General features: G+C 31.1%; 1 protein-coding gene across 1 annotated transcript; it reads left to right on the forward strand.

Moving 5' to 3' along the window:
* Positions 1-371: 371 nt before the first annotated feature.
* Positions 372-26,343, forward strand: LOC115890574 (protein takeout-like). The gene is made up of 6 exons (XM_030910844.1): positions 372-562; positions 628-714; positions 16,556-16,709; positions 20,643-20,776; positions 20,835-20,984; positions 26,117-26,343. Exons 1-6 carry the CDS (start codon positions 487-489, stop codon positions 26,272-26,274), a joined length of 759 nt encoding a protein of 252 aa, XP_030766704.1. The 5' UTR covers positions 372-486; the 3' UTR covers positions 26,275-26,343.
* The last annotated feature ends 449 nt before the right edge of the window (positions 26,344-26,792 follow it).

Genomic DNA, 26,792 nt, shown 5'->3' on the forward strand with positions numbered 1-26,792 from the left:
ACGTCTATCAATCCTAATTTATGTCATATACTAACCTACCAAATCTCGTTAGTGTATCTGAAAAAATAAAAAAGTTATAGGGGGTGATCCACTTTTGAGACGCACCCGGTATATTTACATGTCTTATGTGATTGGATATAATTTGCTTTCTGAACATCAGAGAATTATTAATCAAAGCTTAGGTTGGTAATGCATTTTATATAATGCCTTAAAAGTAAAAATTTTGTCTAATATTTTGTTCAGATATAATAAAGTATAACGGTCATAGTATGATTCCATTAGAATTTACAGAATATAATTCACTCTATATAAAAGATGCACAACTAGTCCTGACCTTCTAAGTTGGTCAGGATCAAGAGGTTTACTTATTTTGCCTTATTTCTGCGCAAGTATTAATTAGCTGGGCTCTGATTGATATTATAAGCGGCACCGGCAAATGCAGTTTAGTGATAGCCCTAGTGATCTCTTCATCATATACTCATCACAATGAGTCTCAATATACTCCTGAGTATTTTATTTCTTGATCTGGTATGGTGTAAAGTACAATTAATTCATGAATTGCGTAAGTAATAATTTTCAAAATGCTTCTCTGAAATGTTTATAATTTTTTTGGGATTTATTTTTTAGCGTCGTATTTTCCACAATGCTACAGAAATGATCCAGATCTGAACCAGTGTCTTTTGAAAGCTACCGAATCAGTTCGACCATACATGAGTGAGTAACTTTTTTTCTTAATTAAATATCGGAATATCGAGTTAAAATATTTTGAGCCGGTTAACATTTAACAGTTTGCTATATTGTTTAATAATAAATATGTATTTTTTTGCAATTATAAGAAAATTCCTATTTAGAATTCCTGGTATACTTTTTAAACTTATTTTTTTATGAGAAAATTGAGAATAATTGAGGAAAATTGGTATTTTTTATAACAGATTGAATGTAATAAGCGTCCATGATCGATGTTATTGTATATGGAAACGGTCGATTATTAGGTAAAATATAGGAGGTACTGCAAAAAGTTAAATACAAAAGTTATAGGATTTTTAAATATCTATTAGCGAGTAATAAATTTAAGTATACAGGGTCGGTCATAAAGTCGTAACACATAAAAGTTTCATTTTTTTAAATAGAATAGGGTAATTTATTTTAGAAATAGAAATAGAACCCCTGTATATTACTGCATATTTCAATTCTTCTTTCAATTCTAAGCAAAAATCGAAATACACATAATGTACCTCAAGCCTAAAACCAACCGCATTACAACAGTATCACAGTTTCAGCAAAATGTCGTCATTAACTGAAACTGAACATATATAGAAATTAATTAAATCAAATTGTTTAAGTAATATGTTCACAAAAGTCAGTAACTCGGAAATAGTTGATTTGAGGTACATTGTGTGTATTTCGATTTTTGCTTAGAATTCAAGGAAGAATTAAAATATGCAATAACATACAGGGGGTTCTATTTAAAACAATGAAACTTTGATGTGCCACGACTGTATGACCGACCCTGTGTACAGGGTGTCCCATTTTAGTTGAAATGATACGGTGTCTCCGTTATTCGTGAAGATAGAAGGGTGCGGTTTGCACAAACCTTTGTCAATATTTTGTCAAACGGAAGATACCGCAAACAAAATTTTTATAGCCCTCTTCATTTCTGAGCTACAGGGTCTTTTTGAAAAGTTTGCAATTTGGGACACCCCTTGTATCTCTGTTATTGTTAAAGGTATCGAGACGACGAAAACTGTTTATTGTAGAACTTTTTACGTAGAATGCAGCGGCTTAGTCTGTTATTCTATGAAAAGAATATTTTTTTAAGATATGAACTAAAGTTATGTTTTCTTAAATGGAACACCCTGTATATTTATAAATTATATGATCTGGCTTGTCATAAGCTTCTCAAAACTATATATCACTCTATATTTATTTTCACTATTTACTGCAATATTAAAAAATATATATTAAAAAATCACATTTATTAGTAGGCCATGATTGATAATAATAAAAAAACTAAAGAGTTATTAAAAGTATACTGCTATCTGTCTCTTCTTTTATTTTGAGAGCCACTAATAAATTCTTTACATATTAGGAAATCTTAACTCACTACCGTTATTTGTAAATCTTGGAAGCTATCGTATCGGAACTTTTAAATATTCCTTTAGCTAATTTACGTAAAATATACTTTCAACAAGATGGGGCTCCCCCTCATAACTTAACTTACAACGAAAATATTAGACTTTTGTTAAATTATTTCTCAAATCAATGAATTGGAACTAATGGACCCATATGATAGCCTCCCTGATTCCCGGATTTCTGATTTTCCGGATTTTTGAAATATCAAATATATCCTGGCAACTAATACAATGTCGAAGATATTTGCAAACCCATTCCGTTATAAAAAAAAGAAAAAAATATTCAGAGGTTCAGTGGTAACAGTTCAAAAGTAAAATATATCAATTCCAAATAAAATTTTAATATTTAGACTATTTTAATAAATACCATTTTGATTTTTTTGTTATTTATCACGGCCTACTAATAAGAAAATAATTATTTTAAATATTGGAGTAAAGAGTGAAAATAAATATAGAGTGATATATATTTTTGAGAAGCTCATAGCAAAGCGGATCATATGATTTATAAATATACAGGGTGTTCCATTTGAAAAAACATAACTTTAGTTCATATTTTCAAAAATATTTTTTTCGTAGAAAAACAGACTACGCCACTGTATCCCGCGTAAAATGTTCTACAAGAATCAGTTTTCACCTTCTCGATATCATCCATAATAACAGAGATACGGGGGATTGTAAAATTTTCGAAAATACTCTGTAACTCAGAAACGAAGTAGTTAAAATGACAAAAGTTAATATCTTAGTTTGAAAAAAAATCCTTTTGATCTGAAGCAAGCGACTTTTTTTGCGGAATATATTGGTGAGCGATGTGGAAAAATGACACACGCTGTAGAATTGTTAATGTTATCGGTATCAGGCAGAGTTATAAAGATTTAGCCATTTAGGATAGGACTTTAATTGGAAATAAGTCCTAGTCATTTAGAAATCCGATTTAAATATTGTTTTGAATTAAAATCAAAAAAATCTGATTTTAATATAAAAAATCTGATTTAAATCAAATAAATCTGATTTTTTTTTATTTTTTTTTTTTAAATCATGATTTTTTCCAACCCTGGTAGTAAGTATCTATTACCCGCTAAAGCTTGAAGATACACCAATTTTTACACTTTGTACATTATAATATATACAATGTTAACAAAAAAAATTAAATACCGGGTGTTTCTCAAAAGTAGCTCACTCCTATAACTTTTTTATTTTTTCAGATAAAAACGATGAGGATTTATAGACGTATTCAACTGTTTTCGCTTCCTGTTTCACCGGAAATGACTACAACTTTTGATTTTTAAATGACACCCTCGACATTTTCTTACTTCATTTGATAGAAAATGACATTCTGTATAGAATAATATATTACATGACAACTTTTTGACATTTTCAATTAAAAAACAATAGCGTTTAGATTTCAATTCATTAGTCAAAAAATAGGTAAAATGAATTAATGGCGCTATCCGACAGTAATTTGTTAGTCATAACGTTCCTACCAAACGAATTCGGGAAAAGTGCTATAAGTCAGCCCGTGCATAAGATCAAAAATACCGTAATTCCGCAAGAATCCCACAAGTCACAAGTCTTAACGGCAAAAATTCCACTAGTCCGCTACTTGTTGTGGTTTGGTTGTTTGTCGTTCGTAATTGTTCGAACAGTTGCTAAGAGGACTTTTTCCACGGTTTTTGCCAAAATTCCAGCAAAAACCCCACAAGTCAAACAAATTCACGCCCTTCCTAACTTAAAAATAAGAAAAAAAATGAAGAAAACTAGTTTTCTGTAATTTCAGATTATAACCAGAGCTCACACAGAAAAAACGACAATTTAAATTTAAATAGGAGCAAGATATACGTTTTTTTTTGGTTTTTTCCAAATTTCGAAATATCTGACTAATGGGTTTTTTGCCAGAAACCTCTCAATTTAGAGTGCAATGGCCATAAATGTAACGACAATTTGATTCGAAATACCAAGTACCCACTTATTCGTAAAAAATGCTTTTTGCAAATATGCTGGGGGTCATAAGCTGTCAAATTCATCTGTCAAAAATTTCAGCTCAATTACTGGAAATGTATTCAAGGTCGTTACGCCGTTACGCCGATACGCCGTTTTTAGGATAGTGTGGATGTAGGTACCCTAAGTAATGGATTTGTAAATAAACGTAATATTCATTATTATGCGACAGAAATCCCATACTGTAGCACACAGATTTGATACGTTTAATGATAAATGCCCTCTATTGAGAGACTAAAAGGATTAAAATAAATATTGATTTTAGGTATAGGAAAAGTTATTAATAATACAAGATTAAACAACTATTACAAAGTACTTCACAGGAAGCTATCGATTGCTAACTAAACTAAATCGTTACTAATTACTAATTTTGAAAAGTTCTTTTTAAGATCAAAAAAGGTAAAACTAAAAGCTAAACTATCATTTGAGATTAAACGGGAAATTCTAAATAATGTTGCCTATTCTAAACAAGAAAAATTTATTTATAAGTTTTATAACATCTCTAATTAAATTTGGACGAAAAGAATATTTCTGTTTGCTGTAGGTTATTTTCTCAGAGATTAAACGGGAAGTTCTAAGTTATCTTCTTCTCTAAGGGAAAATACGTAAATAAAAATGACTTTTTAAGTCAAAAAAAGTCAAAAGGACAAGTTATTCCAAAAAAGGACTGTCCTTTTCAAAAAAGGACAGGTGGCAACCCTAGGTATTTCTGGAATGGAAATTTAATGGCAAATCTACAACTTTAGTTTGAAAATATGTTCCGGCCACCTATGATTACAAAAATGTCTAAAACGTGCTTTACCATTGCCTCCATATTCAAAAAAAAAATAGAAAGAAAAGTCACTAACCACAAACCTAATATAGAACTGTTTCGGAAGCCTGAGTCACCCCCCAGCTTGGGGACAGTCCTCCATATGCTGGGGGACATAATGAGTCATCCTCGTTCCATTTGAAAACATTGAGCTATTATGATTAAAAATACGTTTTGGCATCTTTTAACCAGCCAGGAGAAGCCACAAAAAACATTATAAGATCGAATCTACTTATTCTTCCAAGGCTCCTTGATGAAAAAAATAGTGCTTTAAACACATCCATGGAGTTTAACACATACTCTAGATTAAAGTTTAAAACTCATTTTTTTAAGCTAAAATGTAAAAAATTGACGTATGATATTATGTCCTATTCAGAGTATCATTTTCTATTGAATAAATTAAAAAAATACCGAGGAAGCTGTTTTAGTGCAGTGAAAAAAAAGTGACCGAAAACAATTGAATATTGAATACGTCAATCAATCCCTGATTTATGTCATATAGGTACTAACATTCGAAATGTGGATTATTTATCTGAAAAAATAAAAAAGTTATAGAGGTGAGCCACTTTTGAGAAACAACGTATACAGGATGCTACAAATTCGAGGTACGAGCAATGGTATCTCGGAAACCGTAGTAGATACGAAAATAGGTAAATTGGGACAAAGTTGCGCGTTGAGATGTTCACCAAGAAGCCATCAAAAAGTTTTAAAAATTTCAAGGATTGCTCAGTTTTTTTAGAAAAAAAAAACGATTTTTTGGAAAATCAATTTTATTTTTTCTTGTTGTTACTTTTTAGAAAATCAAAAAACTAATTACACATTCTTATAGTCACTTTATTAGGGCTATCTGATAGTACTTTTAGATTTTCAAATTAGCTGATAATTTGTGAGATTCAGAGGCCAACTTCATTTTTTTAAATACGGACCTGCATTTTTTATTTCAGGTTTTGAAAGATTTGGGTCTCCTGAGTATAATGGTATGCCACACTTGATACTTTTTTTTTGTTTTGGGTACCTTAACAACAACAAAACTATTTAATTATTATTTAAAATAATTTCAAGTACTACTCTGGTTTTTTAAATTATTTAATCTGATTATATTCATCGCAACAATATTGATCAGCGCTAATTAACACTGAATAAGACAAATCGGGCCAATTCAAAGATTCAAATAAATAATATCCAAGTCCAAGTATCCAAGTTTTTTTTAATTGTGAATTTGAAATTTCAGTATACGATCTAATAATATTCATAATATTAATCGTAGTTATTATAAATAAATCAACTTATATAAACTAGTTTCTAATGCTCTACATGTTCGAAAGGGTTACCACTCTCCCTAATGCACAAATTTATTTTTTGTTCAATCTTATTTATAGCTCTTTGAACATAACATCTTAGCTCCGATTGCATTTTGTACTCATTATTGTAAATGTTGAAATGTATTGATTTCACTTTTACAAATGACGCCAAGTAATGTCCCTTTAGTTATTGCATTTTATTTTCCCTATTCAATGATTTACCCCACGTCATTGTTAAGTTTGAAAGCTTGTCAATATTGTAACGATGAATAGATTAAATCTTAAAAAAAACAGAGCCGGACTTGAAATTAGTTTAAATAAATTATGTTCAAATGTTCAAAAAATATTCAGTGTGGCATATCATTGAACTCAGGAGACCGAGTTCTTTCAAAATCTGAACTAAAAAATGCAGGTCCGTATTTAAAAAAAATAAGTTGGCCACTGTATCTCACAAATTATCAGCTAATTTGAAAATATAAAAATTGTATCAGATAGCCCTAATAAAGTGGCAATGAGAATGTGCAATTAGTTTTTTGATTTTCTAAAAAGTAACGCCAGGAAAAAATAAAATTAATTTACAAAAAATCGGTTTTTTTCCAAAGAACTCCTTGTAGTAATCCTTGAATTTTTTTTTTGGTGAACATCCTAAAGCGCAACTTTGCCCCAATTTAGCTCTGTTCGTATCTATTACGTTTACCGAGATACCAATGCTCGTACATCGAATTTGTAGCACCCTGTATATCTACAGACAAGCTAAAATAAATATTCCATAGTATTTTTGGATCAGAATTTTTGTAATTTTTATCAGAAAATATTTAGCAAAGGTCAACTATCAGTTCTATTTTTACTACTATATAATTATTAATAATTTAAAATAATTAATCATATTTTATAATTTTTAATTTGATTATTAATAATTAGATTGTCAATATAATTTTACCAAGTTAAGATCCACATAGTAGCATTACAAAGTTCTAATGTAAGTACTTAATAGTTAATAAAATATTCATAAATCAAGTTGAAATTGCATGAACAATTATTTTAGCGATACAGTGATAAAATGTACATAACAATTATATAATTTTACATTTTTAAATCCAGACATTAATAAATTGTTTACTAGATGAATAAAAATACACTTGCAATATAATTAGCATTTTTGAAAGTAAATATTTAAGTAGTGGTATATTACTCAGACAAAATGTATGGAATTATACCATCATTATAAATATAGATGAACATATATTTTGGTCAAAGTATCTATTCGCCAAATTAGTTGCTATTTTTTGTAAGAAGGTGGAGAGGTGTATTTCCACTAATTAATGATGCACAAATTATATCTCATGAATATAATAAATTTTATTTTGTCATAGAGCTGAAAATACTTACATATTTATAAAATTTGTCAATAAAATTGTATTAAGTAGGCTGGTACCTATGTCTGTTCAGGATTTGATTCAAAATACACGTCCCTATAATATCATAATTAACTAAAATGATGATATTAAGTGAAAATGTTTATCTTTCCTTTAAGGGAATATAATATAATAATAGCTCCCGTATATAGCGTTTGACGCCTTGGGAGTAGCAAGGTACAGCTTGCCATGCTAGAGCCGTTCGGTATACAAGGAAGGTAATGTGGCTAGCATTACACTTCAACCGCCTGTTATTACCTCAGGATTGTGAATCCCAAGTACTCATTTAAGGCTGAGTCGACCTAGGTACCCAAACTATTTTTATTTTGATAAAAAGAGTCGGTTGATGAAATGCCGGGTGTAGGATTCGAACCCACTACCTTGAGATTGGTAGACGAGAGCCTGTACCTCTACGCCACCGGGCACCTTTTAAGGGAATATTATTTGAATATATAAAACCCTTTAAGATGTATAGTCATAACTTGTCTTAGACAGGAACTACTAACACTTGTACTCTCAACTGTTATATGCTGCACCAGTGTGGTTAGTCTATATTAGTCAATATAAAGCAAAAACTTAAAGATATACACCGTAAACTGAACCTCAAGATCTACATATAGAACGGCCTCCGCTGAAGCATTAAATGTCATTTCCGAGGTGCCTCCTATTCACCTACTTGTAGAGGAAATACAAAGGGACATCAAAAATGGAGGCGAGAACCATACTGATGAATGAATGGCAAAAGGAGTGGGATCTAGATAGATATGGTAGATGGACCCATGATCTCATACCAGACATTAATACCTGGTTAGGCAGAAGCTTTGGAGAGACAGACTAGTTTCTAACTCAAGCATTGACAGGCACGAATGCTTTGACAGCTATTTGTATAAAAGAGAAATATTGGATAGATCCACCTCAAATTTATGCATGTATTGCAAGGAAGTTGATAGTGTCGAACATACACTATTCCTCTGCAATGAATGGAAACAGTTTAGAGAGTCATTCCAACGGGACAGTGGCGGACAAGTCTTCAATGCTAGAAATATGATGCAAGGGCTGCTAAGCGGTGAAACATGGGTGAAACATCGTGGAAAATTACATATAGATGCATTCGAGAAATAATACAAACCAAAGAAAACGAATGCGGGGCCAAACCGCATATAGACAGTCTTCCAGCTGAAGTAATGGGCAAGCGGTTTCCAGCTGGATAGAGCTTTAGAATGCGAGAAGGGTTTTTTTCAAATACGTTTAAATAAAATATACGACGGCCTCCCCATAACAGCAATGAGAGGATTTGCGTCCCAGTATTTAAGGACAGAAAATCGAGTCGAATGGTTTCAAGACATAAGTTCATCCTTGTTTAGTCAAACCTTCTACAACACAAAGACAGACTTATGTAGGAAATGCATTGAAATTCTATAGCCATCCTTTAATATCGGGTCAGGAATTTAAGCAGTACCCTCCGTATACTTTATTTTAAACGTATTTGGTTTTTTTAGTCGGTAGGAATCCGACACTACCCAACGGTGTTTTATGCAAGATTTTCCCCTACTACTACTCCTCCTCAAAAACGAACGTTATGATGAATATATAACAAAATATAACTCAAGAAAGGGGAACACAAAATAGATCTCTGAGGTTGCGTTGATTAAACCCTCTCCCAAATATTCTACATTCTACATAAACCCTTACAAAATAATAGTGCATTGCATAAAAAACTACTAACTACACTAATAGTGCATTGCAATACCGAAATATTTACTTTTCCATTGTCAATTTAGACATTATTTTCCAACATCATTTTTTTCCGAGAACTTTATTACTTGTATTAAATACATTACTCAATGTAGTTCCTTGAAAAAGATCAAAATGTGATCGAAACGTTGGAAAACTATTAAGGATTAAGTTATAATTAATTAATAATAAAATTAAAAGTAGACCAAATACCAAGAAAAAGTTTCTACCAATATACAAAAGAGGGTCAAAGAAATCAACAAAAAAATACAGTACTTTTAGAATACCAGAAAAGTATAACTTCAATATATGTTTAGAAATATTTTTTTTTTCATATATTGTTATCAAAGAATATTACAATTTTGTTCTAAGGGTATTAAAATATACTTTGCTATTATGTATAAGATATGAATGATATAATTGGCATTATCTATGTATTATGTGTAACATCAATTATTATTATTATAGACATATTATAGCAAAACTACTTGTTGCTACAATAATTGCAAGATTTTCCCATTTTTACAACATGAAAAAATATCAATGATATTTTTGGCGAGGTCTACTCCTAGACGTCATTATTTGCCCCAACAGACAAGTGTGATTTTGTCTGTGTTTGGCCCCCTTAGCCACAATGGCTTACTGTCAGGTAACCTCGAAAAGCTCGTAATTTATTTTTATATTCAGTAAAAATAATTTTTAAATGTAATTTAAAATCAAGAAAAAATAATAACTTTTGAAAATAGATTTGGGTGTCTGGAAACGTTCTATCCTTTTTTAATCTTTATACAGGGTGAGTTTCCTACGATGTTCTCTATGGGTATCTCGGAAACTACTGGAGATAGAGAGTCAGTTAAATGGGGAAAGAATTGCAGTTTTGTGGGGTCATAAATATTTAGATTAGATAGATATATTTATATAGATATTTAGATAGATATTTCGAAAAAAAAACAAATTTTGGCTATTTTAAAAATTGTCCCTAATTCCATTATAATCTATTTTAGACAAAAAGTTTTCAGATAAAAGTTGTAGATAATCACATCTCTAATGAGATTGTGTTCTCCGATTTTTTTAAAGCCTGTCATTTTTGACATATGACACAAACATATGTTTTTTTAAATGGAAACCATAGTTGGCCATGATTTCATAAAAAGCGCCGTTTTTTAAGCTTTTCAACGATATAAGCTATAATATGTTTCTTTCACAAAATTACTGAGTTATAATCTTTCTTGACTAATTTCACTTAGTTAGCCATGGAAACAAGTTCAATCGTCGTTGCTCTCAGAAATGTGAAATTGTCACATCCAATCTTTGTAAATTAACATAAACAAAAATTGTAAATAAGAGTTTTTTAAATGAAGAACAGCGTGTAGAATTATTGGTTCAACTTTTCTTGGCTATACAGTTTCGAGGATATGTTGACCGGTGAACGTTACGTTTTTTAGAAAACGGTTTTTAAGACATGTTAGAAAAGATAAATTTAGATACTCGCGCATTAATACAGTGGTTCCAACATGACTTTCATTATTTCTGTGAAATTCGTCGTTCTGTGACAATAGCTAGAAATTCAGTTTTAAAAAGATGCATTTATGTACTCAAAATAATTGCGGATTTTTTGAACATTTTCTAAAATAACTTAAAGTGTACGTAGTGATATTATTTTTTTGAGTTTTAGTTTGTGTTATCTAAATTGTAAAGAGCCGTTTAATAACATATTTTGTCTTTTTATAAGTTATAAATCACAACAAAATTTGAACACCATTGAAAACCATTCTCTAAAAAACGTAAGTAACTTTCACCGGTCAACGTATCCTGTATGACCAAGAAAAGTTGAACCAATAATCCTACACGCTTTTCTTCATTTGAAAAATTTTTATTTACAATTTTTGTTTATTTTAATTTACAAAGATTGGATATGACACAATTTCACATTTCTGAGAGCAGCGACGATTGAACTTGTTTCCATGGCTAACTAAGTGAAATTAATCAAGAAAGATAAGAATTGGCTATGACTCAGTAATTTTGTGAAAGAAACATATTATAGCTTATATTGCTGAAAAGCTTAAAAAATGGCGCTTTTTATTAAGTCATAGCCAACTATGGTTTCCATTTAAAAAAAACATATGTTTCTGTCATATGTCAAAAATGACAGGTTTTATAAAAAATCGGAGAACACAAGCTCATTAGGAATGTGATTATCTACAACTTTTATCTGAAAACTTTTTGTCTAAAATAGCTTATAATGGAATTAGGAACAATTTTTAAAATAGCCGAAATTTGTTTTTTTCGAAATATCTAGTAAGCCATGAACTTTTTCAAAAATTTGAAAGGCGCATATTTATAACCCCACAAAACTGCAATTCTTTCCCCATTTAACCGACTCTCTATCTCCAGTAGTTTCCGAGATGCCCATAGAGAACATCGTAGGAAACTCACCCTGTATAGTAAGTGTTAATTTTTGACAAATTTTATGTCAATTTATAGTAAATGGCGTCTAAAGAGACGTCGTCAATATTATAATTGACGATGATTGAGTCAATTGCTGTCATTCTCCAGCTATCTTTGACGCCGATTTTATTCGATCACACGGTATAACCTTTGTCGCCTATATAGTTAAACAAAAAATATTAACATTTATATATCTTCTCCTGTCATCTATACCTATATTATTACTAATTATTTTAATGAGAGTTAATTATACAATTTTTCTTGTGACTTCCATTACCTTAATGGTATTATTGGTCCTGTGCATATACAGGATGGCGCACCTCATTCGCCTCGGTTGATTATACGTAAACGGAAAGATGTAGAAACAAAATATTTTATAGGTACCTATATGTGGGAAGACAATGTGCATAATTTAAAAATATTTTGAAATGTACAGGGTGTGTCAGAACTAAGATCCAAACTAAAGTTATATATTTTCTTATGGAACACACCCGATATTTTATTTCATTTTTGGATTCTTAAACGTAAAATAAGGCATTTATTATAAGAGTTTAATATCTTTAAAAGCTTTGGTTTTTGAGATACTTAAAGATAGTGTTACGTTTTTGTCGGTTCCGTGTGGATAGAAAGTCACAATTTATTTAAACACTATTTATTTAACACTAATTAACAAAAACAATAACGATAAAAGACTTATAGAACTATTTACAAACGATTTATAGCTAAAAATTTATTTTGAATTTTAGCGCGTCAACTGCACTCGTCTATTTATAACTGCCCTCTGTAGGCCACAGCCGCCGGCTTTTATACCGACAGCTAAAGGTCTCTAGAATAGTCCATATATCGTTAGGTGCATAGAGAAAGTTTCGATTGTTCTCGTATGTACTACTCCATTCCAGTAGAACTCGATGCTTCTCGAATCTTCGAATGAATCATTACGGTGTCTATTCTTTAATGCGATGTTAAGGTCATCCGAGGGCGGGCCATATAGTTAGGTTAGGTCGAGTCCACACCGGTCCGCAACAATAGCATGCATATTTAAAATATGCATGCTATAAAAAAAAAGTTTGTCAACACCTTGTACATTACTTTTCAGAATTAATTCTTGTGCTGACTTTCAGACCAGAAAAATAAACTTTACTAAAAAAAATGTTTCTTAAAAAAAAATGCTTCCTTAAATGTATAAAGGGGTATCAAAGATTGCTGGTCTATTTTAAATATTTATTTTACATAAAAACTTCGTTATCTCAAATGCAACACTATATATATATATATATATATATATATATATATATATATATATATATATATATATATATATATATATATATATATATATATATATATATATATATTTTAAATTAGTCGAAGCAGATTTAAATGCTTTTTCAAACTATATTAAGGTTTCATCTGGCTCAGATTTTGCATAAAAAGCGATTTTTCAATAAATTTTTTATCAATATGGTTGGTGTCGCCATGGCAATTTTGTAGTGACACTAGTTGCTATTTCCAAAATCGACATTAATTTACGGACTTTATTTAAATTTATAACAGTTATTTTTATTTAATTTACCTACAACAAGGTTAAAAAGTAAGTATTTATTATTTTATCAAAAAAGTGAATTTTCTTCACAAGCGTTCCTTTGAAAAACTACTTTTCCTATTTCGCAGACCTGAGAGTGTGGTATATGAAAAACCTATTATGCAGAAACCTGTCATTGGAAGTGAAGAAAATGAATTTGCCTTAATTGGGTCTTTTATAGAAAATCTAATATATCTGCAAGTCATTGTAATATATAATCAAAGAACCACTTCTTTTTAAGTACTTTCTTGATAAAAAAATAAATACTTACTTATTAAGCTATTGTAGGTAAATTAAATAAAAGTAAAGTGTTATAAATTTAAATAAAATCTATAAACTAATGTCGATTTTCAAAATAGCTACTAACTGTCACTAGCAAATTGTCATGGCGACACCAGCCATCTTGATATATAGTATAAATATAATAGACCAACAATTTTTGATACCCCTGTATACATTTAAGGTTGCGATTTAATATAATAATTTTTTTTAGTAAAGTTTATTTCTCTGGCTTCAAAATTAGCACAAGAATTAAGTCAGAAACACAAAATTTAATTAGCACAAGTTAAGTAAGAAAAGCAATGTACAGGGTGTTGCCAATCTTGTTTATTAAGCATGCATATATTTAAATATCTTTAAATATCTCAAAAACCAAAGTATCTAAAAATATTAAACCCTTATAATAAATGCCTTATTTTATCCCAAGAATCTAAAATTGAAATAAAATACCGAGTGTTCCATAAGAAAAAATATAACGTTGGTATGAATCTTAGTATCTGACACACCCTGAATCTTAGTTCTGACACCATGAATCTTAGTTCTGACACACCCTGTACATTTGAAAATAATTTTAAATTATGCACATTGCCTCTCTACATATACCCATAAAAAATCTTGTTTCTACATCTTTCCGTTTTCGTATAATCAAACGAGGCGAATGAGGTGTGCCACCCTGTATATGTTTCAAAAACATGTACCATATCTCGAGGGGAGAGTCTTCGCGTAAAATAAGTTTTAGTTTTTATATCACTATAGGTCCGATTCTGCTTTGTTTTGTAGCTAAGTGGTTAAAGTAATTATTTTTCAGGCTTATTATTTTATTAGAAATATATTAATTTCTCGCCGGTGCTTTTAGTGATTCGAATGAAATGAAATTTGTGTCTTTTGAGATATATTATATATTTTGCGATATTTTGATGAGATAAATGCAATTTTATTAATTTGCCTTAATCTAAGTCTAATTAATGTGGGGGCCAAAGTGTTTTTTTTCACAACAAGGGACCGTCCTCTGCCGGAAACACTGCGACCTGTGAGGCCCATTGTGTTTGTCCCCTTTCTATATCTGCACCCATTCTCCTATCCCTGTGCCCTGCACTAACTTATGCACGTCCTTGATAGGATGGGAGCATAGTTCCTCCAGTTCTAGCCTAGCTTTCCCAAATAAAAAGTGTCGCTTGCGATCCAGAGCCTCGCAGTGACATATTATGTGCACCGCTGTTTCAGGATCTTTATCGCAGAGTCTGCAGCAAAGATTTCCTTGATACAGGTTGAGCTTGTTCAGGTAACACTTGACATCCATGTGTCCTGTCAAGAGGCCTGTTGTAATCCGCAATTTATTCCTGCTAAGCATTATCAGTTCTTTTGCGGTTTTAGAGCTAGGTCCTTGGATAAAAGCCTTGCTGTGCCTGTGCCCCTGTCTGTTTCACCAGTGGACAATCTGCTTTTCCCTGATCCAGAGTTTTAGTACACTACGGGCCATACATTTGGGTATTCCCAGTACTGGCTCTGGACCAAGATATAGGATGCCGATGATCCTTGCCTAGCTAGCTCATCGGCTTTTTCGTTGCCTTGGATGCCGTTGTGGCCCGGTACCCAGAATAATTTAATTCTGTTCCTTCAAGCCAGAGCACCCAGTTCACCTAGGCATTCCCAGACGAGTCTCGACGATACCTTTGGGCTCATAAGCGCCCCAAGTGCCGCCTCACTGTCTGAGCATATATTGATGAACTTATCTGAATAAGCTCTTGTTGTAAGCTATTGTTTTCTCTCGCACATTGTAGAATGGCAAGGATTTCTGCCTGGAATACGGTTGAGTGTTTACCCAAGGAAAAGGATAAACTTACCCTTGGTCTTTCCCCAAATACTCCGGCTCCTGTTCCTTCAGCGGTCTTTGACCCGTCAGTATACCAGGTTAGTCCATCCTGAAGGAATGTTATATCTGTCCACATTCCTCGATCCATTTTGTTCACCTCGAATGGTTTGTGGTAGTGATAAAGAGGGGTCATTTGGTCCGATCTCATTTGGAGTAGAGCTCCCCCGATAGAATTTCCCATCTTTTCAGTGTCCTGTTTCTGTCCTATTTCCCAGAGACAAGACACGGGCCAAAGTGTTAAATACGGACTCATTGATTCCTCATCAAAAAATATGAAAAAAAGTTTTTAGAATCATGGATTCGAAAATGCATAGTTTTAAAGACACAAGATGTTAAAACTTTAAAAAATAGGTCTTTTGTAATTATCTTAAATACCATTTTATTTTTTTAATTTGCCGTAGGTAGCACTGAACCGAGCACCGAACTGAACTGAATAATAAATTAGATTAAATAAAATAATTTATAAATTTTATTTATAAATCTGATCAATAATGATCTTTTATGATCAATAAAATTGCGTTTATCTCACCAAGAAGATTAAATACGACAAAATATCAAGATGCAACTTTTGATGGGCTTTAAACGGTCTACACAATTTTGCTAACAAGATAAAAAAATCAGTGACGCACATGTTTTTTTTTAATATTCCAGTGAAAGCCCATATTCACGTCCCTGGTAAATCTGTGACACTTTTTTAGCACTTAAAATATGTACACTTTTATCCTAAAAATTTCATCCGAATCGCAAAAAGTTTTTGAAAGAAAATTATAATAAATCGGAAAAAAATTAAATTTAACTCCCTGTTCCCTGTAGCTACAAAACAAAGCAGAATGAGCCTATGTTGATATAAATAATAAATCTTATTTTTTCCTGGGGAATATCCCAATGAGAGATGGGGCATATGTTTTTTTTAAACAACCTGTATATTAAATCTAAAATAATCAATACCATTATATAATATAATGATAAATACTTTCTATTTTAGAACAAGGTATACCGGAACTTCGAATCCCTTCATTCGAACCATTTTCAGTTCCCGAAATTGTTCTGGAGCAAGGAACACAGTCTTTGAATTTCAAAGCCGTTCTGAAAAACGTCGTCATTCATGGAATAACAAATTATCACTTTACTCGTTTTGAGTAAGTATTATTATTTTAATTTAGATTATAAGTAATGTGGATATAGTAGTAAAACATTAATAATAATTGTTCAACGGTTCGTTTAAAATATTTTGAGCGCTTATCCAGCTAAAATTATATAATACACTTTTTATACAGGGTGATTCTTAAATAAGGGCGAATATTTTCAGGGTTGGTAGGTCTCGAAAAAAGAAACCTATTTTCTCTTTACCGTTTTTCAAATAAATCCAAAATAACCGAGTTATTTTGCTTTGAATATTAAAAAAAATATTTTTTTGTTAAAATTTTGAGAACCAACCACTGAATGTTTTGTGAATGTTTTTTCTTGTAAATTTAATTTACTACCTATGCTGCCATATTATTAACAAATTATGTTTTGAGGTGCGCGGTGGCGTAGAGGTACAGGCTCTCGTCTACCAATCTCAAATCCCACACCCGGCATTTCATCAGCCGACTATTTTTATTAAAATAAAAATAGTTTGGGTACCTAGGTCGACTCAGCCTTAAATGAGTATTTGGGATTCACAATTCTGAGGTAATAATAGGCGGCTGAAGCGTAGTGCTAGCCACATTACCTTCCTTGTATACCGAACCTCTCTAGTATAGCAAGCTGTACCTTGCTACTCCCAAGGCGTCAAATGCTATATACGGGAGCTATTATTATATTAGTATGTTTTTTAACTAAAAACTAAAAAAAATCCAAATTTAAGAAAAAATCGGGAAAAAACCTCATATAATCGTGTTTCTGGAGGTAAAATATACTACGCCTAAAAATATTTGTACTTATTTAAGACTCACCCTGTATAAATAATAATAGAAATCAATTACTACCCCAGAAGCAAACTATACCAGGTGCGTCTCAAAAGTGGCTCACCCCTATAACTTTTTTTATTTTTTCACATAAAAAATCACATTTGGAATGTTAGTATGTATATGACACAAATCAGGATTGACTGAAGAATTCAATCATTTTCGGCCACTTCCTCTTTCACCAGAAATGACTGCAACCTTTGCTACTAACTTTTGATTTTTAAATGGTACCCTCGGCATTTTTTTACTTTATTAGATAGAAAATGACACTCTGAATAGAATGACACACCATATGTCAACTTTTAACATTTTCGCTTTAAATAAATCGTATTTTAAATTTCAATATAGAGTGCCATGACCATAGATAAAAGAAAATAATCTTCTATTAAGATAGATATGAAACTTAATACTAAAATTTTGGGTCAAAGCGCCCCTCCGTGTTCTTAGTAGAGACTACGTTTAACCCAGCGCCTTCGCCTTTTCTGCTGTAAATCTTTTTTATGTTTATATTTGATTTCAAAGGATTTAGTTTTAAAGTTACATTGATATATTAGTATATCAGAGTAACTTTAATAAAACATAAGAATATATGTATTTTACAGTTTATTAAATATAAATTTTGACTACAAGGTAGAAAGTAAATCACAATATTTGATAAAACTTATAAGTATACCATTTTTACAGTTAATAAATAATAAAACTATTTCTAACTATGATATTTAAAATTTAGATAGATAGAATATTAAAAAACATACCGGGGGTATTTGCAGACGCAGGCCCAAATTCAATAAGAACCGAAATTTTTCCTGCGAAAATCGGGCTTTTTTCACAGAAAAGGTATTTTTTGATTTATCAACAATCATTGTCAAGTTGACAATATACAGGGTGTTTTCTAATTAGTCTAAAAAAATGTGGTGTGATTCCTCATGTGTTCTTAAAGCAATTTTTATATAACCATTGGGTCTAAAGTACTTTTTTTTCTGATCTACAGGGTGTTAAAAATTTAAAAAAATCGATATTTTGCTTAACATAAATGGTACACTACTGCTTTTTTAAAGAAAATATATTTTTTCTTGACTGGCCATCCTTTTTCAACAAAATTGATCTTTTGAGTTTTTCTTGTTCATCAAACGGTTGCCGAGAAAAAAATAAATATACTTATTAAGAGCCCGCCTTAAGCCGTTTTCTAACGATTTTTTATTTATTAGATTAATTAGGAAACACCCTGTATATGCATATCACAGACAACCAAATAAACTAGTAACCTCTAAAAATGATTTTTCCTACCATTAGCGACATACCGTGTTTTTAGTGAGTACTAAATTATTTTATCAAAATTTCACCATATAAGTTTCCAGGCAATGGCCATGACTGTGTTAAAAATACTAATTTTTAATCAAGAAGCCTTGGAAAAATAGATGTGATCTTCTGATATTTTCAGTGTCTTGTCCTGGCCTATTAAAAGATGCCCAAATCGTATTTTAATCATATCTCAAATTTTTCAAATGGAACGAGGGTGGCTCATTAGCATATTTGGAAAAAGCATTTTTTACGAATAATTTGGTACCACGTACTTGGGGTATTTCAAATCAAATTGTCGTTATGAATCGCATGTTACAATTTTCTATCGAATAAAGTAAAAATATACCAAGGGTGCTATTTAAAAACCAAAAGTTGTAGTCATTTCCGGTGAAACCGGAAGTGGCGAAAAACAATTGAATACGTCAATCAATCCTAATTTAAATCACATTCTAACATACCAAATCTATCGTTTTGTTATCTGAAAAAATAAAAAAAAGTTATAGGGGTGAGCCTTTTTTGCGACGCACCAGGTATTGTCGCAAAACACAGTTTTGGGGAAAACGAATTTGAAGTTCTTTTTTGAAGTAATTTCTTAATAACTCGGTTATTTTTAAACCTATGATGTAATATTTGGTACATGAATAACTTATTTTAAACTGAGTAAGGTAGAACCATAAAAAGTTAAGTACTTATAGAGTATATATCTCAAATATGCCAATTTTGGACTTAAAAAATGCTTACTTCTAGGGTACAGATGCAGACAATTGATTTCTTATTGCGGTTATACAGGATGGTCCGAATTGTATTCGGGAAACTTCGGCAGCATATTCTGTAGATAAAAATAAGTAAAAAAGTTCGTATAAAAATGTATGTTCTAAAATGTTTAGTTTCGGAGATACAGGGTGTAGAACTTCCATTTTTATTTCGATTTTTTCCAAATAATTTATGAACTAGCGTCGCTATTTGGATGAAAATTGGTATTTGGGAGTTTTTTGATATGAGGAATTTGATTTTGATGTTGTTATGACTCCTACTTGTAGAGGGCGCCACCTACATGTTTTTAACTGCTTTGAAGGGTAATCACTTTTTGCCCTTATCTGTAGAAAGCGACTGGAATAATATTCATTCAACATTTTCGATATATTCTATGTATAAAAAGTGTCTTGGTAAAAATCGCTACGAGTAATAGTTCTTGAAATATTTGAAATAGAACTAGATACCTACTTATTAGGTAGACTAAAATAATAAATTTGAAATGGTTTTGTTCCAAAGGTTTAACAGAAACTGTTTGATTTATGATTAACTTAAAAAAATAAAGAATTCCCAAAATTACCATTTGAGTCAAATAACTATCTAATCAACATTTTTATTTTTTGCCAATACTGGCATGTATTGACTATTTCCATTCTAAATATCTTGAGTACGCTTGGTCGTAGCGATTTTTGCCAAGAGACCATTTTTACGTAGAAAATGTACATTTTTTCACTCAGTAGTTTTATACAGGTACGAAAAGTTATTACTCTTCAAAACGGTTTAAAAAATGTTATTTGCGCCACCTACAAGTAGGAGTCCATTTTGCCATCGAACTCAAAATTTTCATGTTAATCTGGGTGTTTACCAAATACCTAACACTTTTTATCCAAATATCTTCTATTGTTCAGATCTACACCCTGTGTCTCTGAAACTAAGGATTTTAAAACCTAAATTTATAGGAAATCTTTTACTTATTTTTTTTTTCTGCTGAGTATGCTGCCAAAGTTCCCCAATACAATTTAGACCACCCTGTATATTAGGAATTAATCACAATTTACATAAATTTAGCTTTGACGTGCCAAATCTACAGTTCTTCTGTGATGCTGATATTGATAATCTGGAGCTAGATGGAGATTATACTGTTCATGGAAAAGTTTTAGTAGCGCCAATCGAAGGCAAAGGAAGATTCACAGTTCACGTAGGCAAGTGTAATTCATTAATATATAAATTTTAATTTTAATTATGTAATCCATGTTGTAGATCATTGCAGTATAAAGCTTATACAAACATATCATGAAGTTGAGAAAGACAATGATATATATCTACTACCTCTAAAATCAAACACCTCCATTACTGTTAGTGGGCCTCGAACAAAACTCGACGGTCTATTTGATGAGAATAGTAACTTAGGTAGGAATATACCAATATGTCCAAATTATTGCATATGAATGTTTGGTAAAATCAAAAGACGTTACAGGAAAATATGTTATTTTATAAAGTTAATTATAACTTAGTGCAGACCACACGAAAAAGCTATTTCTACCGGGTGCATCTCAAAAGTGGCTCATCCCTATAACTTTTTTATTTTTTCAGATAAAAAAACGAGATTTGGTATTTAGTATAGAGACATAAATTGGGATTGATGACGTATTCAATTGTTTTCGATTTCTTCCTGTTTTACCAGAAATTACTACAACTTTTGGTTTTTAAATGACATCTTCGGTATTTCTCTACTTTTACTACTATTTATTACTACGAGCCCTAACAACTATATGTTGGGACAAGGTCTTTTTTTGCAATAAAAATAGTAATTTGTTAAAACGACTCAATTTATTTTGTTTATTATTCTAAATTCAAACATGACAATATGATCTAGACAATTTTACTATATTTTTATAACTTTGCAAACAAATCACTTTAAATAATAGCTTATTTTGCCAAAATCAAGCCAAATTTGCTGACAACTATATATTGGGACAGCACAACAATAAATTTGTTTAATACGGAGTTACATCACCTTTCGCCTTAACAACTGCCTGAACTCTTAATGGTATTGTATTTACCAAAGATTGGCAAATTTGAGGAGAAAAATTATCCCGAATTTCCTGCAGTTTTGACCGCAAATCAAAAATTGTTCGTTGAGGGTGGTTTCTTAAATATTGCTTCATTTTATGCCACACAGTTTCTATAACATTGAGGTCCGGACTATTTGCAGGATGGGATAGAACTTTTATATTATTATTACCGAACCAATTTTTAGTTGATTTTGCTGAATGGCACGATGCTCCATCTTGTTGAAAAATACAGTCTTCGTTTGGAAACAATTCTTGAGCACTAGGCAAAAGTGAGGTCTCAAGTATATGTTGATATTTTTGGGCATTAAGAGTGCCATCTATAAAATTTAATTCAAACCTCTTGCTGACATGCAACCCCAAACCATAATCCCCTTAGGAAATTTAACAACCCTCTTTAAGCAATCTTTATGAAAGGCTTCTGCTTTATTTCGTATTATTCGTTTTCGATGATCTCCAACGCAAACATCAACTTTAGACTCATCGCTATATATGACCTTATTCCAATCATTTTGTGTCCACGATAATTTAGATTTTGCCCAATTGTAGCGATTTTTCTTCTGAATTTCTGTCAGTAGCGGTTTTTCTTTGGCCTAAATAAGAATTTGTATCAATAATCTTCAGGTAATTGATTATCCACACAAAATAAAGTTTACCTTGTAAAACCCCCAGACCACATTTATGGATATATTTTCGGCAACATTCTCTTGATATATTTAAACCAGTTACAGTATTCCATTTAACTGTTACTTCGCGAAGAGTACTTCTTCTCGCAGACTTGCGCAAATTTTTACTAAATTTCGTAAATCTCTCTGAGATACAACTTTTGGCATTCCCGAACTTTTACCTCTAACGTCTACATTGGCAGATTGCCGTATTTTTTTTATTATATTAAAGACCGTGGTTTTTGGAATACTTAAATCATCAGAAATTTTTCGAATTGTTTTTCCCATACTGTATTGACGAATGATAATTTCTCGAAGTTTTTGATTTGTAGCTTTTCCACGGACCATTACTTTGAATTAAATTAACAAAATTGAAAATTAAAAAGATTAAAATTACTTACAGTAAATCTCACTACTCAAAGTATCGAGTCACTTACAAGCTATCAATGCTGAAGTAAACAGTTTGCGACATTTGTGACGTTTATAGCAAAGCCGCCTATGATGATTATTAATTATTTAAAAATACTTGTCCCAACATTTAGTTGTCAGCAAATTTATCCTTTTATGAACAAAATCCGCTACTGCAAATATGGATTGATTTACAAATTCATAAAAATATTGTCAAGTTGTTTAGGATATATGGCTATGTTTATATTTAAAAAATTAAACATATATTTTTCAGTTATTTTGAAAAACCAGGGCAATAATTCCAAAATATGACCTTGTCCCAACATATAGTTGTTAGGGCTCGTATAATCGATAGAAAATGACACTCTGAATAGAATGACATATCATATGTCAACTTTTGACAATTTCGGATATTGACAATTTCGGCTTATTTTAAATAGGAACATGCGTTTCATAACGATAATTGAAATATTTTTGAAATTGATTTGAAATACCAAGTGTGTGGTACCAAATTATTTAAAAAACGATTAATTCGTATAAAAATCGCTTAAAACAAAATTGTATTTTAAAATTCAATCTAGAGTGTCTATGTTAAAAACACTAATTTGTAATCAAGGAGCCTTGGAAAAATAGATTTGATCGTCTAATGTTTTAGTGCTTTTTCCTGGCCGATTAAAAGATGCCCAAATCGTATTTTTAATCATATCTCAACTTTTTCAAATGGAACGAGGGTGACTCACTAACATATTTAAAAAAATCATTTTTTTACGAATAATTTGGTACCACTTACTTAGTATTTCAAGTCAAATTGTCGTTATGAATCGCATGTTGCAATTTTAAATAAACCATATTCAAAATGTTAAAAGTGTCATTTTCATTTTCCATCGAATAAAGTAACAAAATACCGAAGGTGTCATTTAAAAATCAAAAGTTGTAGCCATTTTCGGTGAAACAGTAAGTGCTCGAAAACAATTATTGGATACGTCAATCAGTCTTAATTTATGTCGAATATTAACATACCAAAATCTCGATTTTTTATCTAAAAAAAATAAAAAAGTTAGGCACTTTTGAGACGCATCCGGTATAGTCGGTACATACTTCTATTACAAATGAATTTAATAAATAACAGAACACCCTCGGTATTTTTTTACTTTATTAGATAGAAAATGACACTCTGAATAGAGTTGCTATGTTAAAAATACTAATTTTTAATCAAGAAGCCTTGGAAAAAATAGATTTGATCGTGTGATGTTTTCAGTGTCTTGTCCTGGAGTCCTGGCCGGTTAAAAGACGCCAAAATCGTGTTTTTAATCATATCTCAATTTTTTCAAATGTAACGAACATATTGGCTCATTAGCATATTTGGAAAAAGCATTTTTTAACGAATAATTTAGTACCACACACTTGGTATTTCAAACCGAATTGTTGTTATGAACCGCCATGTGTTACAATTTAAAATACTTAAACCGTATCCGAAAATGTCAACAGTTGACATAAATATGATATGTCATTCTATTCAGAGTGTCATTTTCTATCGAATAAAGTAAAAGAATAGTCAAAACTACTAAGTAACAAAACACAGTTTTGGGTAAAACGATGATATTTTGGTATTTTGTACTTTATATGTACTTACCTCGGTATTTTGTTACTTTATTCGATAGAAAATGAAAATGACACTTTTAACATTTTTGAATATGGTTTATTTGAAATTGCAACATGCGATTCATAACGACAATTTGACTCGAAATACTAAGTAAGTGGTACCAAATTATTCGTAAGAAAATGCTTTTTTTAAATATGTATAATACCATACTCAAAAATGCTAAAACTGTCATTTTCATTTTCTATCGAATAAAGAATAAAGTAACAAAATACCGAGGGTGTAATTTAAAAATCAAAAGTTTTAGCCATACTCGGTGAAACAGGAAGTGATCGAAAACAATTATCAATCTTAATTTATGTCGTATACTAACATACCAAAATCTCGATTTTTTTATCTGAAAAAAATAAAAAAGATAGGCACTAATTTTTTTAATACCTCCTGAATATAAACTCGTCCTGTCATTGTTTCGTCGATAACAACTAATTGTGTTCGAGCACCTCTCGTTATCCCAGCCCAAAACATTACACTACTCCCTTGAAATGGGATGCGGGTCTGAGCTGTAACTAATCTGGAAATTGTCGTCCTGGAGCTCTCCAGACATGGATTCATCGAGAATCCGCTACTAGGCTTATTGGTGTTTCATCTGAAAATGAAAACATGGCATTTCCATGAGTTTTGATTTTGTTCAATCATTTCGTGTGCTCATTATAACGGTGTACGTTTTTGCTGTTAATTTTGAAACTGTTAATTTTGAAACTCGCAAAGGTCTCTGACGATGTAGATTAAAGCTTCATTTAGAACCTCCGAATTAGTGGAATAAATTAGTGGTTTCAATTACACTTTATACTTTTTAGTTTACGTTTGGTTTATGATCATTCACAATGTTTAAAAAACACAATTCAAAATAATAGAATATCCTAGCAACAGTTTGCGTTTGTCAGTTGTATCCATAGAGAAAACTTAATATTTAGCTTATAAAACAATCAACTTTTGATTTCTAACCACAATTTCTCTTGACAGATGATAATTAAAGGCCAAAATGACAACTCTCGCAAATTTTGAAGTATAATTAGTAGAAAAATTAAAAGTTTGATAACTCTTTTTTACTAATTGAAAATGTCTACCACTAATTTTGACGTTCTGAATGCTTACATTAAAATTAAAGGAACACACTTCTACGCTAATTGAAACCACTAATTTAATCCACTAATTGCGAGGTTCTGATACGGTTTGTCTTGATACAATAAAATAATAATATCTTGCTACTCCTTCAAGTCTAAAGCCCTCATTGTACTTAATGGGTCCCTTCTAGCAATTATTGACATCTGACGATCTTGTGCTGCAGTAGTAAGCTTTTTCCGACCTCTTCATAATCGGTCCTTAACATCATTGGTTTCGCGAAACTTTTCATTAATTTCTGAAACATCACTTTGATTAACGCCTACAATTTCTGTCAATTCATTTTGTGATAGACCTTGTTGTAACAAAGTTACTATCGGCTTTTGTTAAAGAAGTAGGAAATAACATTTCGTCGCATTTTTATATGATGATAGCATCATCAGAATGCAGAAGAGCACGACAGAGATTTATAAATTCTAATAAAATATAATTAAACATTTCTTAACTTACTTTATATTTTCTTAAAGTTTGTGCAAAACATGGGAATAATACCTACATACTGAATATTTAATTCTAAAAATACAATGATGATCTATTTATCAATATGCAATAATGTTGGACATTTGAGTATTTTTAGATAAAGTTATCAATTACTAACAAGATTAATTTTAACAGGTGAGGTAACGAATAAAGCTATAAATGACAATATCGACGAATTATTCTCCGAGCTGAAACCAGTCATCGAACAAACCATAAGCAAGATTATGGAAGATGTGCTATTGAAATCGCTCATGGGAAGGGTTCCATATAATAAATTATATCCATTTAAATAAAGGTTTCACTAGACTTATGAAGAATATGTAATTTAAATAATTCAATAAATTATATTTTGTGAGTAAATACTGGTAATAATAATTGCCTAAAGTTTATCAATTTTAACCCTCGAGCAGGCCCATTTATATTTTTTAAATATTCTGTAATCTGAAGACCAAACCCCAGCCGTGGAAGGGTGTAACCCTCGTAGGGAGTAGATGTCCTCGGAGTAAGTTAGTAAGTAGTACATTCCTCGGAGGAAGAACATCTGTTGTCGGAGGGGGATGGGAAATTCCGTTTATGATAGACTGTACGACGAGTCATAACTCAAGAAAGGGGGACACAATAGATCTTTAAGCCTCTCGGTGATATACTACCCTCTTACGCATTCTACATTCTACATTCATAGTGAGTGTCAATTTTCGAAACCTGACAAAATTTATGAGGAAAATTTAAAGGCTTTCTTACTTTCTAAAAATTCAGAAAAATTATTTATACCACCATAACACACCATTAACTGATTGTAAGTATTAAAGTA

Source organism: Sitophilus oryzae, unplaced genomic scaffold (genome assembly GCF_002938485.1).
Source record: "Sitophilus oryzae breed Bouriz unplaced genomic scaffold, Soryzae_2.0 scaffold_882_pilon_pilon, whole genome shotgun sequence".
Taxonomy (NCBI): Eukaryota; Metazoa; Arthropoda; class Insecta; order Coleoptera; family Curculionidae; genus Sitophilus; species Sitophilus oryzae.

What these genes read in the sequence shown, in the direction of transcription:
- LOC115890574 (XM_030910844.1), top strand. Translation starts at nt 487, where the DNA reads ATGAGTCTCAATATACTCCTGAGTATTTTATTTCTTGATCTGGTATGG. An exon ending in AAGATTCACAGTTCACGTAG is followed by an intron (nt 20,777 to 20,834) that starts GCAAGTGTAATT and finishes TCCATGTTGTAG; the next exon opens with ATCATTGCAGTATAAAGCTT. An exon ending in TGATGAGAATAGTAACTTAG is followed by an intron (nt 20,985 to 26,116) that starts GTAGGAATATAC and finishes TAATTTTAACAG; the next exon opens with GTGAGGTAACGAATAAAGCT.